The sequence below is a fragment of the Delphinus delphis genome, chromosome 9, assembly GCF_949987515.2.
Source record: "Delphinus delphis chromosome 9, mDelDel1.2, whole genome shotgun sequence".
NCBI lineage: Eukaryota > Metazoa > Chordata > Mammalia > Artiodactyla > Delphinidae > Delphinus > Delphinus delphis.
This window is the reverse complement of record NC_082691.1, coordinates 10,182,225-10,200,842: the sequence shown is the minus strand read 5'-3', so window position 1 is coordinate 10,200,842 and position 18,618 is coordinate 10,182,225. Positions and strand designations below refer to the sequence as shown.

The 18,618-nt window shown below is 50.9% G+C and overlaps 1 protein-coding gene across 1 annotated transcript in view; it reads left to right on the top strand.

Moving 5' to 3' along the window:
- Positions 1-18,618, top strand: part of ADCY1 (adenylate cyclase 1) — a 118,307-nt gene that overhangs the window by 73,969 nt on the left and 25,720 nt on the right. The window contains exons 9-12 of the mRNA XM_060020138.1: positions 12,078-12,272; positions 12,423-12,520; positions 13,406-13,490; positions 18,176-18,265. Of these exons, the coding sequence (XP_059876121.1) occupies positions 12,078-12,272; positions 12,423-12,520; positions 13,406-13,490; positions 18,176-18,265 (468 nt within the window). The remainder of the gene's footprint in view (positions 1-12,077; positions 12,273-12,422; positions 12,521-13,405; positions 13,491-18,175; positions 18,266-18,618) is intronic.

Sequence of the window (18,618 nt, the reverse complement as noted above, 5' to 3'; positions counted from 1 at the left end):
TTGTGGGTTTTTTTTTGCAACTTGGCATTCCATGGATTTATCGGTAAATTCAAGCCACAGTCCCCCAGCCGTTGTTTAAATCTGTCCTCAGGATATCTGTACGTGTCAGATATTGTATCGCTGGTTCCGGAGCCCCCGACCTCCTCTGTCTGCACCCCGAGAGCCTCAACGTGGTGTCACCCCAGCCTTGCCCTTCACCTCCATGGAGAGCATCTCTGGCCATCCCCTCCCTCCCTCTCTGGCTCTCATATCAGAAGCCGCTCCTTCCTGGGTTAAGTCCCTCTAGTTCGTGGCGCATGGCCTCCAGCACCTGACGGAGGTTCCTTTTGTCGGTGTTCCTGCAGGTGACCTGGGTGCAGGATTTTCCGTCTTTCTTCTTGGGTTGGTCAGAGTCACCTTGGTCTTTAGTCTGCTGGGATGGGGCGAGGCCTGGGGTGAAAGCCTGGAGCTGAGCGGAGGCAGCATTGTGGCTGGCGGGGGGATCCTTAGTGTCTGCTTCAACCACACAAGCATACTGCCTGTAACCCGGGGCCAGAGACCCTGATCCCTTCCCCCCCCAGGGAAGACCCCGGTCCTCTGGGGCAGGAGGGCCGCGTCCCGGCAGCCTGGGGTGAAGCCTGTGCTCCGCCACTTCGTCAGCAGCTTTGAGCGTCCTCCCCGCATCCTCTTGTCATTGGCCCTCCAGTCCCCTCACCAACGGCTGTGCCTCCTGAATATTCTGACTTTCACTATCACCTGTGCTCTTGGGTCTGCACATCCGTGACCGATTGCCTGTTTCCCGAGATTGCATTGCCGCTTCTGCACTCTCATTTTCTCCTCCGGGTGGGTTTTATGCCTTTAAAAGGAATTCCCTCACCACAGTTTTAGTGGCTTTTCAGGAGGAAGCAAAATCCTGCTGACTCTCGCTCGTGGTGCCTTATCCTAGAGGAATTTTCTTGTGATTTTGATGACGAGCTCCTGTTTGGGAAAACTTTATCTGGAGATGCCTAAGAGCTCTGTTGCTGGTGAATTCCCTCAAGAAGATGGGCCTTTCCTCTACTGGCCTCGCAGGAGGCTAAATGCCCGGCTTGTGGTTTTTAGATGTCCCAGGTGGTATGCAGCTAGGTCTAAGGCCAGTTGTCTTAGACCAACCCCACTGCATGGTCTCTCCTGGTTGGTGTTTGCTGACGGAGCCTCTCAGGGTCTGGGGTTCAGCCGGAGGGCTTTGACCTCACTGCCCATCTTGCTTGGGCCCCTGGATTTCTGTGAGCCCCATGAAAGCTTGATGGTACCATTCCCTGGCCTGCATTCTCACGGTCCTGACACTTCTGGCCTCTGGTCATTTTCCTTACTTTCTTGCCAGCTCAGTTGTACATTTCAAAGTGTGTATGAGTTAATATATTTACCCAGAATTTGTAACAGGAGAACTCTCAGGCTTTCTTGTTAGCCAGATTTAATCACTGTCTTCTTCCCGCAGTACACCCGGCCCCAGCCCCCTTGATTCAACTTGACCCCCCCGCCAGGGATGGGACTGGGGGAGGGTTATGAGGTGCACAATTTAAATATGTGTCCAAAACTCAGTATCAGGATGTGCTTCCCTGGTGGCGCAGTGGTTAAGAATCTGTCTGCCAATGCAGGGACACGGGTTCGAGCCCTGGTCCGGGAAGATCCCACATGCCACGGAGCACCTAAGTCCGTGCGCCACAACTACTGAGCCTGTGCTCTAGAGCCCGCGAGCCACAACTACTGAGCCCACGTGCCACAACTTCTGAAGCCCGTGTGCCTAGAGCCCGTGCTCCACAACAAGAAGAGCCACCGCAACGAGAAGCCTGCGCACCGCAGCGAAGACCCAACACAGCCAAAGATAAATAAATAAAATAAATGAATTTATAAAACAAAAAACCAAAAAAACCCCTCAGTATCAGGATAAGTAATAGTGCAATATTTTAAAAAATCAAATGTAATCCAAAAGAATCTACAATGAATGAAAAATCAAATTTTAGTTGAAGCCTGGGCAGTGCAGAGCCATCATCCTGGAGCCTGAGGCAAGGGCTGGTGTCCCCAGGACTCCTTAGGGGGGTTGGGGTGCGGAGAGGGGAGGGAACGCGTCATTCCTGCTGGATTGCCCAGGGTGGTGGAGTTAATAAGGCTTTTCCTGGGGCAGAGCCTGCTGACCTGTGAAAGGAGCCTATGACCCCTGGATTCAGACTGTGTCTGATGAGCCTGCACAGCTAACATCAGCCTCTCCTTCGCTGGGGCCGGTGGCTCCTTGGTGTTCGCACTCGGACCACAGAGCGCCAGTAACACCCCCGCCCCAGCCATGGCTCCTTAGGTTGGGGAGGAATCGCACACCTGGGCTCAACGCCCAGGACAGGAGCTGTGCAGCTCCTCCCGTCCCTCCCATCCCAGGGGTTGGGGGAGGCAGACCTGCTGTGTGCAGGGCCCCTTCCCTCCCTCCTTTTCCTTTTTTTTTTTTGCGGTACGCAGGCCTCTCATCGCCGTGGCCCCTCCCATAGCGGAGCACAGGCTCCGCACGCGCAGGCTCAGCGGCCATGGCTCACGGGCCCAGCCGCTCCGCGGCATGTGGGATCCTCCCGGACCAGGGCACGAACCCGTGTCCCCTGCATCGGTAGGCGGACTCTCAACCACGGCGCCACCAGGGAAGCCCCTTCCTTCCTTTTCTTCCAGCGTCAGGAGTCACGGTTGGATTCCTGGACTCCTCGTCCCCCGAGCCTCTCACCTCCCCAGCTTTGCAGCCCTCCCGCCTCCCTTGGGAGTATGCGTGGTGGTGTCCTGGGTTTCGTCCTTGGCGCCCTGTCCCCGAGTCTCCCACGGGTCTACCCTGTGTGCTCAGGGTCCCCATGCCCCTCTCCGACACACCCAACATCTCTGGTGCTTGGGACACCTCCGCCACTGCCTGGCTGGCTCCAACGGAGGAGACCGCAGCCCAGGCCTGCGCTCTGCTCTCAGGCGCCCTCTGCACCCAGCCCGCTTCTCTCTCCGTCACGCCGCCTCCTCCAGACTCTGACCCCTCGTCCGCAGGGCGCCCGATTCCGGCCTCGATGCCCCCTGGGCAGCCTCTATGGGCCCAGGCAGCTCCCCTGCTGGGGAGGCAGAGAGCACAGCCTCCAGGGGCAGGTGCCGCAGGCTGGGAGCCGAGCTGGGAGCCCGGGCCTCTGCTGCCCTGCTCTGTGCCCTTTCATTGCCACCTGCCCCCCCGCGATTAGTGAAAACGAGGATGGGGAAGGTAGAGGGCTGGCACCGTGGGGGGGGGGCATCAGAGGATGAAGACAGGGCAGGCGGCCTGAGGGGGGGTCCATGGTGGTCCTGGAACAATGGGGTGGAGAGGCTGTGCACGGGCGGGGCCGGCCACCAGTGGGGACATTTGGGGAGGATGACATGAGTGCCCCGTCCGGTGACCCCCGAGCAGAGCAGCCCCTGCCCTGCAGCCGTTCTCCCCGGCGGGTCTCAGATCCTGCATCTGCTTTAGGATGAGGTCTGCCTCATCGTTTCTGTTCCTGTCTTCCGTTTGCTTTATCTGCACCTTGAGCCTGACCGAGGGGGCCTTGGAGATGGAGCTGGGGAAGCCGGCGGGATCAGGGCAGTGGGTTCCACTGTCGCCTGTGCCGAGTTTGTGAGACATTGTGTCCCAGGTTCTGGGGGGTGACTCAGATGTACGTGGTCAGCCTCAGACCACAGCGCACCTGGGGTTCCCGTGTTCCTAGCCTCTCCTGGGTCAGCGGTGTGGGAGCCCAGGGCGAATCGGCCGCTAGGTGGCGATACCGTGCACGCACCTCCGGCCAGGGACCTGGGCTTCGGGGTTTGGTGTCAGGGCTCCAGCGCAGCTTTAGGGTACTTCACGTCCAAGGTACTTCTCTCCAGTAAATCCAACCCCCGCATGCTTACGCTTGTCTGTTTCTTCCTTCAGTATTCCTTTCTGATTATAAAAGTAATTTATTGTGGAAAATATAGAAAAGTACAGAAATGCACAAAGAAGAAGATGAAAAGCATTCATCTACAATCCGATCACCCTCAACCAACCTATCGTCAACATTTTCGTCCTTCTAGCTTCTTAGATGTGTGTATATTTATAAATTTCTACATAGAATTGATGGGATGATATACAATCAGTTTGCTGTTTGTTACTTTTTTTTCACTTGCCAGTGTATCATAAGGGTTTCTTTATATTATTGACTCTTCCTCAAAAATAGGGTTCTCTAATCATTGTGTAGATTTCCAGCCTAGGGAGAGACCGTTTACTTACTCAACTTCCACTCGACTTCCATTGATATTTAGGTCATTTCTGCTTTTATTGTTTTTTTTGGGTTTTTTTTAAGCAAAGTCAATGATTCACAGCATTGTTTTGCTCACGAAAGTGCACTTACTTACATCTCTGATCATTTTGTAAAATGGATTTCTCTGAGTTGAGTATCTGCGAGCGTGGGTGTGTAGCTGGTTAGAGATTGTAGCGCCAGTGTTACCTGTAGCAGCAGGTGGGAGCCAAGCCTCCCCCTCCCCGGCCAGCGTGGGGAGACGCTCTCTATGGAGTCCCCTAATACTGCCGGTAGATTTGCCCCTTCCAGAATGTACACCAGGAGCCTTCCAGTTCTCTCTCGCCTTTTAAAAAATGCTGCCTCTCTCCTTCTCTTCAGATTTAAAATTACCTAAGCATATTTATTTTAAAATACAAGAGTAACATGTACCCGTGATACAGAAAGTCCAATCCCCCGAACTGTTTACCATTTTGTGTTTTTTCTTCCCCCCCAGAAAAACCTGGCTGTGTGCTAGAAGGTTAATGCCAATAAGACCTGACCTATTTAACTGTCCCAACGCCCTGTCTTTTCACTCAGTGACAGACCTTGGAGATCCTGGAGACTCGTACCAGGGGGCCTCCACCTGCAGACAGACTTGTTTCCCGGTGCCTTGCTGATGCGTGGGAACGTGATTTCCAGATTTCTTCTCTTGGCCATCGGTGCTGAGAACATCCTTAAATAAAAAAAACTTTTTATACATCTTAGTGAACTTTACAAGGATAGCCTGCGGTAACTTCTTTGTAGTGAAATCACTGCGTTAAATGGTGCATGTATTTTAATTTGTGATCGCTGTTGCCAAATTGTTCTCTCCATGTTTTCCGCACTCACTCTTGTGACAGCTTCCCCAGCACGGCCTCAGCACAGTTTAAGCATTGTTCGTTGCTTCATGCCGCGTCTCCCTTCCTGATCTGTTTCAAGGTCTGCAGAGGGCCTTTCCTACCCTGTTTCCCAGCTTTTTGTTTTAAAGATGGCTCGGAATATTTTAGAAACATAGTTTCCACCATTACTGCTTGAATTTGATGAAGATCAAATTCTAGCTTATGTTTGGTCCATACTTATTGAAACTGATTGTAATAACTTTTTTACTTCCCTTGGGTTTCCTTGATATACAGTGGTATCACTTTTAAATAGTGATAATTTTTGTTTCTTTTTTTACATCCTTTATTCAATGATAGTGATGAGTGGCATTCTTTTTTTCATTCTGGCTTAATTAGTTAAAACAAATAGAGTTTTCTTATTAATTGTGATGCTTTTGGTAAGAACTAGTAATGGGTGCCCAATGATCTCAAGAAAGTAGCTCTGTGAGTGAGTGTTTGCACTTGTTAAAATGAGAAGTAGATATTGAATCTTAGCAAATAGTGTTCGGTATCTATTGAGATGGTCATTCTGGTGGCTTTTCTTCTCTGACTCTTACAGGGTAAATGGTATTACAGGCTCCTCCAAGGTTTCTTTGACATCTAGTAGCTTTTTACTTGCTTTGTGTCCCCACCGAATCAGGATGCCCCAGGTATAACCACTGCAAGGGACAGCGGTTGGCTCCCCTCTCTGTCACCACAGTGATGTGTGTGCCACTCTTTTGTCACTGGCTTTTAGTTGTCGCAAGAGGACACTCTGACCCCTGAGGTGACAGGCTGACCTGAGGTGAATCTATATGTCCATCAGCCCCAGACAAACCAGACCAGAGCACAGTCGCCATTGGCCACTTACCTTCTGAGCTGAAGGTCACTTACCGTGGTCGAGACCCAGGCCAGGTCTGCCCACCTGGGAACAACCTGCACTGGCATCCGGAAAGCTGCTGGACAGAGCAGAGACACTTGCTGAGCTGAATCTGGGCATGGTGTTCTCGTTGCTTAGGCCTCAGGAAAGACTTCACGCCTCAGGACGGTTTCCAGGGGCTCGTAGGATTTCTCGTCTGAAATCACCCGACTGAGCCATCCCTCATGGCCCCGCTCGAGAGCTCTGTGCTTTCAGCTGCTGCCTCCCCTCCTGGCCAGTTTTGGTTCAGCCCTTATGCTGGCCCTTGTCTGGCAAAACTCCAGTGGGTTCCAGTAAGAGGTTCTGCTCTTCCTTGCTCCCCGACAGCCCATGTCCTTGAAGTGGATTAAACCCCGAGCTGTCATCCATGACGATCCAGCCAACACAACCATTACCATTGTCCCCCGGGGAGCAAGGGGGCATCGTGTAGACCCTAACACGTTCATAGTTGAAGGTAAGGTGGCAACTTGACAGCCCACTTCACAGTTCAGATGAAATGGACAAATTCCTGGTAAAACTCAAAAGGGCAAAAAGACCCAGGCAAAAGCGGAAATGTGAATACTCCTTTGTCTGTTAGGAACTCAAGTCTTACTAAATTGCTTCCCAGGAGGAAACTCCCAGCCCGTACGGCTCTGACGGTGGGTTCTCCTGGTCATTGAAGGAGTTCTAGTGCCCGCTCATATATGGACTCTTGCAGAGCAGAGGAAGGAGAGAACTTTGCAGCTGCTTCAAGGAGGCGGTGGATACCCCCTGATGAGGACGCCCCTTGGGAGGCGTGAGCCTGGCCCCTGCCCCTGCTCTGGGAGAGGTTCAAACAAGGAATTCTTCGTGGAAAAGGGTGGAGAAAAGCCACCAGTTCTTAGGCTGATGAGTCATTTCTAGAAAGTCGTCTGTGAAGTGATAGCATCAAGCCCCTGGGGTGTCCCTGTCACTTCAGTAGGTGAGGGTGGATGGCAGGGCCGCTCATTGGGCCCTGTGGGGAGCTGGATATGTGAGGCGACTGGGTAAGACCTGGGGCAGAGCAGCTGCCTGCTGCCTGCTCCCCAGAGGGGCTGATGCTGGGCAGAGACCGTTTCTCAGACCACGGCCTTCCTGGGGTGTCAGGTGTGAAAGGAGACCTGAGACGCAGCTCTGTGCTTTGCAGGCCTGGGGACACTTTTACTGATCTCAGCTGCTCATATGCTTCAGGAAGTTGGGTGCCCAAGCTCAGCCCCAGGAAGTGCATGCCTGCCCAGTCTACCCCAGGCCAGGGTTTCAGCTCCATGCTGTGGGAATGCCCCATCTTCCCTGTCCCCCAGTTCACCACCCTGTCTTCTTGTAACTACCACACCCCATGGCAGGTAGAGGGCAGATTGGGATTGGAGGAGCAGACAGGTCATAGCATCCAGGAATGCTGCTTCAGAGATGTGTGCTTTCGGAGGTAGTGCTAATCAGGAGTGGGTTTCAGGACATATGAAGAAAACCCCAATCATGGTGGCTTGAACAAGATAGCAGTGAGTTTTCTCATGGATAAACTAAATCCAGAGAGCAGGCAGTTCAAGGCTAGTGTGGTGGCTTCACAAGCATCTTGACCAGACCCTTTCTCTTTCATTATTCTGGCTTGGCTGCTCTGCCACCTCATGGCCCAAGATAAATGCTGGGGCTCCGGTCATTGCATCTGCATTCCAGCCAGCAGAAAGAAGGCAGAGCTGGCAAAAGGCATATCTCTCTCCTCTTGAGGATGCTCCCTAGCAACACTTCTGCGTATAGCTCATTGGCCAGAACTCAGCCACACAGCTGCACCAAGCTGACAGGGGAAGGGGAGAAAGGCAGTGCATTGGCTGAGACCAATGCCTTTATAGAACTTGGGTTCTGTGACCAAGGGGGTATGAATGTCGGGGAGACTGCCAGCAGTCTCTGCCACGCACTTGCATCTGAGACCCTGACATCGGTGGGTCCATGGAAATGGGCTGGTGTGGATTGAGACCCAGTGGCTTTCTTAGTGGCAGTGATACAGAACATTTCCATCACCACCAAGGTCTCGCCCCGCTCGTGGTCACACCTTCTCCCTCCTCACAGCCATCCCTAACCCTGGATCCCACTAATCTGTTCTCCATCCCTATAACTGTCACTTGAGAATGTTGTATAAACGGAATCACACAGTGTGTGACCCTTTGAACTTGGCCTTTCTTATGCTCAGCTCTATGCTTGGGTCCTTCCAGGTTGTTGCTGGGATCAATAGCTCCTTCCTTTCCGTGGCTGGCTGGTATGCCGGGTTGGAATGGACCACCTTTGTTTAACCACTCACCTGTTGAAGGGCATTTTGGTTGTGTCCAATTTTGACTATTACAAATAAAACTACTATAAACATTCAGGTTTTTTACGTGGACATAAATTTTCATTATTTTTGGATCGATGCCGAGGTGTGCCATTGATGGGTCCTATTTGGTTTTGCTTTTTGTTTTGTTTTTTTAAGAAACCGGCAAACTGTCTTCCAGAGTGACTGTACCATTTCACAATCCCATCAGCAACATATGCGTGATCCAGTCTCTGCATCCTTGCTAGCCCTTGGTCCTGTCACCACTTTTTTTAAAGAAAATATATTATTGTTCTAATAAGTGTGCGGTGATATCTCCTTGTGATTTTATTTTGTATTTCCCTGATGGCTAATGATGTCAAACATCTTTTCAAGTGCTTATTTTCTTTTTTGTGTGTGTGCTATTTTGTTCTTAACAACTTTTATTACCAAAAGATGCATGTTCCCTATTAAAATTTCTAGCTGCATACTGATCTAGGAGTGTTCTCTCAATGGAAAGAGTCTTTATTCTGACTTTTATCTTTCTGACATTGTAAGAAGATTTTAATATCACTGATTTATTATTCCCCTCTGCTGGCTGGTGAGCTTTTATGTTTTCAGCCAAACTGTCTGTACAGCATTTCATCTACAGATCTTTACACGTGTGCAAAGATACAACAAACAAAGCACAGGGGAGAATTGTGACAGTGAATTTCCAAATGGTCCTCACAAAGCTACTTTCATGTCCCCCCAAATTTGAGGGGAGTAAGAAAAACTAAAATACAAAGTATTAGTTATAAAATTAAAGAGATACTTCATACTGTAAAGTAGATACAGGCTAGCTCTGCAAGGGAATGACCTTTAATCCACTTTTAAAAAGAAATAAAAAAGGGCTTCCCTGGTGGCGCAGTGGTTGAGAGTCCGCCTGCCGATGCAGGGGACGCGGGTTCGTGCCCCGGTCCGGGAAGATCCCACATGCCGCGGAGCGGCTGGGCCCGTGAGCCATGGCCGCTGAGCCTGCGCGTCCGGAGCCAGTGCTCCGCAACGGGAGAGGCCACAACAGTGAGAGGCCCATGTACCGCAAAAAAAAAAAAAAAAAAAAAAAAAAGAAATAAAAATATGTGTTTATGTATTTCAAGATTTAATCCCTCATATAAAATGCTATGCTTTAATATTGATCGAAAAGCGAGTGCTTATGTTTCTATCCATGTGTTTTTTTGGCCACGCTGCCCAGCTTGTGGCATCTCAGTTCCCTGATGAAAGCCCAGGATCCTAACCACTAGGCCTCCAGGGAGCTCTTTGTATGTTCTCTTCTTTGGTGAAATGCCCCTTGTGTCTATTGTCTGCTTTCTAACTGGATTTTATATTTTCATGTTTTGTAATGTGATCCATTCTGAGTTAATTCTTTTTATAAAGTGTGAGGTTTGAGTTAAGTTCATTTTTTTTGCTAATGGATCTCCAATGGTTCCAGCACTATTTGTTTAAAAGCTTTGCTTCTACCATTGAATTGCTTTTGCACTTTTGTCAAAAATCAGTTGACCATACTTGTGTGAAGCTATTTCTGGCTCTCTGTTCTGTTCCATTGATCTATGTGTCTGTCCTTCTGCCAAAACCATATTGTCTTGATTGATATAGTTATATAGTGAGTCTTAAAATCAGTAGAGCAATTCCTCTCACTTTATTCTTTTTAAGAAAAATGAGCTATTCTAATCCCTTTGCTATTCCATTTAATATTTAGAATAAGCGTGTCTAGCTACACAAAAAAAGAATATCCTGCTAGGATTTGACAGGAATTGACAGTGCGGGGAGGATTGACATTTTCACTATGTTGAGTCTTCTTATCCATGAGCATGGTATGTCTGTCCATTTGAGATCTTCTTTGATTTCTTTCACTGGCATTGTGTAGTCTTCAGCATACAAGTTCTGTTGTTAGATTTACACCTAGTATTTCATCTTCTCAGTGATTATAAATGGTACAGTATTTTAGTTTTGGTCTTCACACGCTCATAGCTAGTATAAAGAAATATGGTTGATTTTTTATGTTTATCTTTTATCCTGTGACCTTGTGGAACTCACTTATTTGTTCTAGGATTTTTTTTCCTCCCACTGGGGTTTTCTGTGTAGACTATCATGTCTGTTTCTATCATGTCTGCAAATAGGGACAGTTTCATTTCTTCCTTTCCAATCTGTTTTCCTTTTATTTGCCTTCCTTGCCTTATGGCACTGGTTGGGGGCACTGTATTGTATTCAAGGTGAGGGTGAGCCAGAAATCTCTGCCTTACTGCAGATGGTAGAGGGAAAACCTTTTACCTTTGAGTGTGATGTTAGCTGTAGGTGTTCTGGAGATGTGCTTCATCAAGTTGGGGAAGTTCCCCTCCATTCCTAGTTTTCTGATCATTTTTATCATGAGTGGATATTGAATTTTGTCAAAGGATTTTTTCTGTATCAGTTGATATGACCATGAGGTTTTCCATGTGGTGGTTAATATGGTGTTAACACGATGGATCGCATGGAGGTTCAAATATTTAAACAGCCTTGCATATCTAGTAAAGGTCATGGTGTAGGCCTCTACTTATATATTGCTGAATCCTATTTGCTAATGTTTTGCTAAGGATTTTTGCATCAATATTCATGAGGGATGTGACCTCAAAAGTGGTTTTCCTTTTTTTAATACTGTCTTAGTCTGGTTTTGGTATCAGTATAATACTGACTTTATTATTTATATACATTTATTTATTTTATTTGTATTTATTTTTGGCTGCGTTGGGTCTTCATTGCTGCCCGTGGGCCTTCTCTAGTTGCAGCGAGCCAGGACTACTCTGTTGCGGTGTGCGGGCTTCTCATTGCGGCAGCTTCTCTTGTCGCGGAGCATGGGCTCTAGGCATGTGAGCTTCAGTAGTTGTGGCATGTGGGCTCAGTAGTTGTGGCGCACGGGCATGTGGGATCTTCCTGGACCAGGGCTTGAACCCGTGTCCCTGGCACTGGCAGGTGGATTCTTAACCACTGTGCCACCAGGGAAGCCCCTAATACTGACTTTATAAAGTGATTTGGGAAGTGTTGACTTCTATTTTCTGGAAGAGATTGTATAAAATTGATGTTAATTCTTATTTAAATGTTTGGTAGAATTCACGATGAAACCATCTCAGCCTGGAGATTACTTTTGCATGAATTTTAAAATTATGAAGTAAATTTCTTTAGCCATTATAGGACTTTTCTAGTTATCTTTCCTGTTGGGTGAGTTGTGGTAGTTTGTATATTTCAAGGAGTAGGTAATTGATCTAAGTTGTCAAATTTATATGTGAACTATTGTTCATAGTATTTCCTTATATCCTCTTGATGTCTCCAGGGTCTGTAGTAAAATTATATTTCTTTCCTGAATTTGTTAGTGTCTTTCTTTCTTTTTCTTTGTCATCCTTGCTAGATATCTGTTGATTTTATTGACATTTTCAAAGAACCAGTTTCATTGCTCTGTGCTGGGCACTGTCCACTGCACATGAGCGGGGTCCCTTAAATCCTCCACATGGTACCACCGCACAGGTGCCATGTAACCCCACTTACAACACCAAGGATGAGATAACTCACCTGGAATCTCGCTGTCAGCAGGTGGCTGAGGCGAGATTGCATCTCAGATCCCCAAACCCGGCCCCCCAGACTCTGCAGTGGGCGAGGACCCAGGAGGTGGGAGCATAAGAGCTCTTTTCTTTAATAAGTGGAGAATTTGACACTATCCCTTCCTTTCTTTCCGTGACGGGCAGCGGAGGGCATTGAGAACAGCCTCAGAAAAACTCAGAAACCGCTCGTCTTTCTCTACAAATGTTGTCCACACCACCCCTGGGACACGCGTCAACAGGTACATCAGCCGCCTCCTGGAAGCCCGCCAGATGGAGCTGGAGATGGCGGACCTGAACTTCTTCACCCTGAAGTACAAGCAGGCTGAGCGAGAGCGAAAGGTGAGTGCGGGGTGGGGGGGCTCTGGGGGGGCTGGGAGTGAACGTGGGTGGCCCTTCTCGCTGTAGTTCTAGGCATCCCTGGCGCCCTCGGGAAGACCTTGGCGTCTCCAGGAAGCTGGGCGGCTGACGGTCCTTTTCTGTGTCTTCTAGTATCACCAGCTTCAGGACGAGTATTTCACCAGCGCCGTCATTCTGGCCCTCATCCTGGCCGCCTTATTTGGCCTTGTCTACCTTCTAATAATCCCGCAGTAAGTACCGTTCCAGGTCCATCAGTCAGAGGAGAAGGTCACCAGGAGTCCTTTTCTTTTCAAGTTCAGGTTCGACTCCCGCGGTCACACTCCTGCGGTGCCCTGGCCTTTGGGGACGGCCTGAGCCACACACCAGTTCTCCATTTACTGGAGGAACTAGCTGAGCACGCCTGATGGCAAACGTGTGGAATGCTCACTCGCAGTTTTTAATTTTAAATGTGCTCAGTTCTCAGACACCGTATATTTTCAGTGACTCTGTCCACACCACATGCGCCATTGACCTCATGACAGCGTCTGCAGGAGGAGACCAACAGGGCACCAAATGGGCACCCTGGTGTCTAGGTGCTTGTCATTTTCAGAAACGTTAAAATGAGGAAAAGCAGGCTTTGGAAAGGAACAAACGCATAATGATTTTAATAACATTTAGTCATCGTCCCGAGTGGAGCAATTCTCCTGTGAGTTTCCAGAAAGTACATGGAAGCCGCCCCCCCCCCACCCCAGGACACTGTGGACACACAGTGGCCATCTGCACGGCCCTATGTGGGGATACAGCTTTTTCTAGAAAAATCCTTCCCAGTTGACGCCCAGTAAGAGGGTGGTACCCAGCAGCCAAGTCTGTGCAACCCCAGCCCTTCCTGCATAGGGAAAGCATCTCTCAGGCGCTCCCAGGACTAGAGAGACCCTGGGGGGCTTAGAAGTTGGGGTGGACACAGGAAGGGCTCCTCCCCTAGAAGAGAGCCAGCATGGACAAGTCCCCAGAGGCCGCTGTTCCTTCCCGGGGGCCAGCGACTGGGTGAGGCAGGGGAGGAAGGGTGGGTTCCCAGGCATTTCTCGGGCACACCTCGCCCGGCCCAACCTGCAGTGCCCACGTGTCTTCTGTCCTAGGAGCGTGGCCGTCCTCCTCCTGCTGGTGTTCTGCATCTGCTTCCTGGTGGCCTGTGTCCTGTATCTACGCATCACCCGGGTCCAGGTATATGTGTCTCGTGTTCTCTACCTGCTCGTTACCTAGTCCAGGTACCAGTGTGTGTGGTACCTGGACTTCTGCCTGCCCTGTTGGCAGGACAGGTGGGGTAGTGGAGGCAGTTCGTCTGCTTGCCTTCTTGGCAGGCGGAAAGAGCTGTCCGCATATTGGGAGTTCATGAAGCCCGTCATGATGTGCCAGGTGCAGTTTGGAGTTCTGGGAAGGTGCCCCATGGACACAAGGGTGGGTGATTGGTAGTGACTGGATAAACGAACACAAGGTGTGACGCTCTTCTCTGCGGATGGAGCGTCCTGTGGCTCGTCGTGGGTTCCCGTCCTAGCCTGGGGCGGCCACACTCTCGAGGATGCTTCATTGGCCTTGGAGCCAGGGCTGAGTGCATGGCCCCGTGTCGCCCATGGCTCCTGGAAGAGGGCTCTGTCCTGGTCCCGCACGCCTCTCTCACATCCTGAACCTTCATTTTCAAATGTCCCCTGTCCCCACTAGACCCCCACTTGTCACGTCTGACCGACCCAGGGTTATTTTTGCACAGTTGTTGAAAACAGCTACTTCTTGAGAAGATCGGCTCTAGTTTTATTTATTTAAATTTTTTATTATTCATAGGTAACTTGTTGAGTTTAGAAAAAGTGCTATTTATTCAAACCACATTCCCAGCTCTCTGATTTCATAGATGGAGTGGCATCTGGTTTGGTAAACTGGAAGTTCCCACTTCAAATAAGATTGCTTTACTCACCTAATTTCAAGTGAGAGCATGGCAAGTGGATGCTAATTTCTTAGCCCGTCCCATTCATCCCCCGTGTTCAGAATCTGTGTACCTGGTGGACAGTTTTCCTTGAGGAGGTGACCCTGGCTCCCCCAGCCCCTTTCTTTCCACCCACACCCCCCTCCTCGCCCTCCCCCATGGGCTTGAGCATTTTTTCTAGGTGTGCGATTTTGACCCATTGCTTCATGGGTCCGCTCAGAGCGATGGTCAGGAAGCAGCGGGGTGCAGCGTGCATGGTCCTGGCAGCAGGCAGCTGCAGGTCGCCCGGCCAGTGCGCGCCAGTTCAGGGGCCAGTTTACACACTCGCACACTCCCCTTTGCAGGCCCTGCGCCGGGCTCTGAGCTCACCATGGGGCTTGTGCAGAAGACTGGGCGCCAGGCGACAGGAGGGGCCAGACAGCAGGCAGGCTCTGGCTGGGGAGGGTGGGTACAGGCAGCGGGGGCAGGGTCGTCCCGCAGAGGCCAGCACGTGCTGAGATGGGGAGACGTGAGTGGTCACGGCTGTGCACGCAGGCGGGAGGGTCCATTGCAGCTGAGCATCCCCGAGAAGGCCTGGGAGTCAACTGGGCAGAGTGCCTTCCTCTGTGACGTAGAAGCGGCCGCAGCCAGGGCATGCAGCCGGTGTGGCAGCTCCATTGCTAGGGGCTGCCAGCGCGAGGGCCTCAGTGTCTCCGTCCGTGAAAGGATATTCATGATGTACTGGGAGCAGGGCCTGGCACACATTCTTCCCGTATTTCAGCCTCACTTTTCTGTCCACCGTCCCAGTCACCCTTTTGCGGTCCCCTGAGCGAAGGTACCGCTCAGGAGGTGGGGCTCCTGCCTTGGGCTTCCTGCCCTCCCTACGGCCCTGGCAGGGCTGGCCTCCGGGGAGGAAGGCTTCCTGCCCCCGGCCCGGCCCACCCTAGACCCTGCGAGCCACCTGCAGTGGGTGGGGAAGGCAGGGAGGAGGTCTGCAGTGGTGGTGAGATTCCGCTTACACTGGACGTCGTCGATGAATGGACAGTGCCTGGGAAGTTAGAAAACCTGTAGGTTTTCCCTCCTTGGGGAGGGAGACGGAGCCTCAGCAGAGGACAGTGACCCTCCGGGGACAAACTTGAGGGCTCTGCTAGCCCCTGAGAGTACCCCGCCGTCCCCGTGACGCATCCTTTTCTACCTCAGCCCCAGTGGCTTCTGCAGTGCATCTGTGTGTGGTTGAGTTCATGTATTTAGCATAGGGTAAGTCATATTTTTTAAACTTCAAATTGCAACTCTCTGGGGGGCTGTGAAATTGGGGGTTTTTTTTTGCTTGTTTTTATATGTGGTTTTTTGGTTTTTTTAGGTTTTTGTGAGATGTGAACAAAAGGAATGGAATAGGAATGAATGAAAATGCCATCCTATATCAACTGTAGTCAGGGTTTCCCGGAAGTTTGCTTCAGTTGTGTGTACCTGTGCGCCGTAGTGTAAAACGCAATTCTTACTACACTTGATCTTAGCCAAAGGCTGATGCCAGGTTTGATGCCTGGTCAGAAGCCTCTGAAGCCCCGCCCCCATGGGAGCACGTGGTCTCTGGCCACGCCCTGTGCTTCTCTGGGCCCTCAACACGCATGGGCGGAGAATAAGCCGAGAGCTCAGAGGCAGGGCTGAGTGGAGAAGGCTGGGGTTGTGTAGTTGTCGCCTTTGCCTAGGTCGTTGGGACTCTGCAGCCACGCGGCTCCGGCGGAGTGTCGCCCGCATTAGGACTGACCTTCCACGGTGCCGGGCGGTCACCCCTCCTTTCGCCGGCCATCTGGCGCGGCCGCGGTTTCTTCCGTGTGTCGCGCCCTGGTCACAGCCCGCTCCACGGCTCCGCTTCTCTGCAGAGCACAGGGCAGGGCCTTGCTCTGCATCCCCTTGCCTCGCGACCTTGTCACACTGTTGGGGTCCTTTGTGAAATTCAGCTCAGGCTGTGAATCCCCGTCTGGCCGTGGGGTCCCGGGCGCTCAGCCTGGCCATTGCTGCAGATTCCCTTCGTGAGACAGTGACAGCATGCTCTGAGGATGTGGCAACGATAGACAACCCCCTGGGTTGTCTAATTGTGGGTCACGTTCTGGGGGAATTTTCCATTGTTTATGTCAGATCAGCTACCTTTTTTCTGTATTATGACAAACTGCTTTTCATGCTGTTTTTAGGTCTACGGAGATTGTGTGTGTGTGTCTGTGTGTGTGCGCCTGTATATTTGTTTTTTTGCTCGAGAACTGATAAGTTGACCCAAATTAACTGTAAAAAAGGCGGCCAGCAGTCTTAAAATGAACAGACAGCCCTTCTTATCGTGCCTGTGTTCCTACCCCTCTAGTTGCTCCCAGCAAACAAGCCCCAACTCCAGGCGGGCCCTTGTGATTGTCATTATTAATTTCCAGAGAGGTATTTTAACTCGTGTGTATTCAATCAAACACGTTTGTAGGATCAGGCAGTTAGCATGGAGTGAAGAGGGTCTCAGTACCCCGAGGCTGGCCGTCACAGCTCTTCACCATTGCGTGATCCAGGGGCGGCCTTAAACAATGTTATTTTGCAGGTAACGGAAGAGCCAGCTCAAATGGTCTTAAGTGGTAAAGGGAATTTATTGTCCTATATATTCAGAAAATTCAGAGGGAGGGAGAGAGGGAGGGGAGGAGGGTGGGCCCAGGGCTGGTTTTATCCAGTGACTCCATTCAACTACCTGAGACCAGTTTCTCTCTGGGTCTTCTGACTGCCCCTATGTGCTGGCTCAGCCCAAGGCTGCCCTTCCTTGGGTGACCCAAAGGCATCAGCAACCCAGCTGTACATCCACGTCCACCCTCCAGGCCCGGAGCGGGACACACCGTGGGCGGGGCTTGCCCAGCCTTGGCCAGTGGCCCTCCACTCATAGCCTCCCGAGAGACATTTGTCCTGTTTCCACCTCTCCCGCAGCACCAGGGGCCAGGCCCCACTCCCGGTCGCGGCGTCTCCAGGGTTTGCTGAGTAAAAGGGTGAGCAGCCCGTGCTTCTTGGGGCTGGGGGCAGGAGTCCCCCTGAGCATCCACGGCCTTGCCCAGGGCTCAGTGAGAGAGAAGACTGGGATGGGCGTGACGCAGGTACTAAGACAGTGGGGCTCACACCGCCGCAGAACAGCTCCTCTGCGTGAGGACCTCAGAGGAGATCTGCGTTTCAAGGAAAATACAACAGTATTGAAGCCTAGAACTGGGACCCAGATCCACGTCCACCACTGTGTGAGCTGGAGCGGCCCACTCTGTGTCTCCTGGACTGGAGAGTGAGTGGTGTCTGGGCCGCATTTCCTCACCGGTAGAGCAGGGTCGGTAATGATTCCGACTTCACGGCGGGGAGGATAGAGGGATAACCATGTAGATGGTCCCAGGCTCCCTGGCCGGTCGGTGTTTTCTGTAATCTCCCTGTGGTCTCTATTTTCGTTTTCGTTTCTAATTTCAGAAGTGTGAGTCTAAGAAGAACTTCTTTTATCCATGACATCATTTTTTGAATATTGCAAAATGTGTTTATTAAATAGACTTAACATAAGACTTCTGATGACAAAAATTTTATAAAGCCTGTGTGAAGACAATGATAAAACTTAGTTAAAGCATGTAAGACACAAATAAACGGAAAGTCTTACCATTTCTGAGATAGAAGGATGCAGTATTCTGAAAACGTCAAGGTAATCTGTTCAGTGATTGTCAGTGCCACTCAGCGTCACAGCATCTTTTTAATTTAAAGACTTCAGTTTTTGTCTTTTTTAGTTTGGGCAGCTTTTCCACCGGGGAGATTAATTATATGAAAACAGCCGAGAAAGGTGTGTGAAGGATGAGTAGTCGGTGAGACTCTAGCTGCCTACAGGTGGCTCTCAACATTCTGTACTGTGATTTACTGTGAACACGATCGACTTTGTAACAAGAGGCCGTTTTCTCAATAGCATTTTGTTGTTCAGTGTTTTCCAGGGTGCCTGACGATCCAGATCCGCACCGTCCTGTGTATCTTCATCGTGGTCTTAATCTACTCCGTGGCCCAAGGCTGTGTGGTGAGTGTCTCTGCTGAGCACGGGGCTGGGCGTGGTGAGGGTCGCCAGGCGCAGGTACGTGGGGGGCCCTGCGGGGACCACCCTGAAGGGCCTGGCCCTGGGCTGGGGAGGGAAACAAGGGGATCAGAGGTGGGCCTGGGGGTGCTCAAGGAAGTGCGGGGTGGGAAGGGGACGTCACCCAGGGCAGGACACGCGATCCTCCTGGGAATGGAGGCCCGGCCTTCACAGTGCGCAGAGGATGAAGCTTGGGCAGAGAAACAGGAAGGAGGGGGTGGGGGGAGGGACAGGATGGAGCTGAGTGGTTTGGGAGGATGGTAGGGGTCTCATGCCCCCAGGCCCAGGCCCTGGGGAGC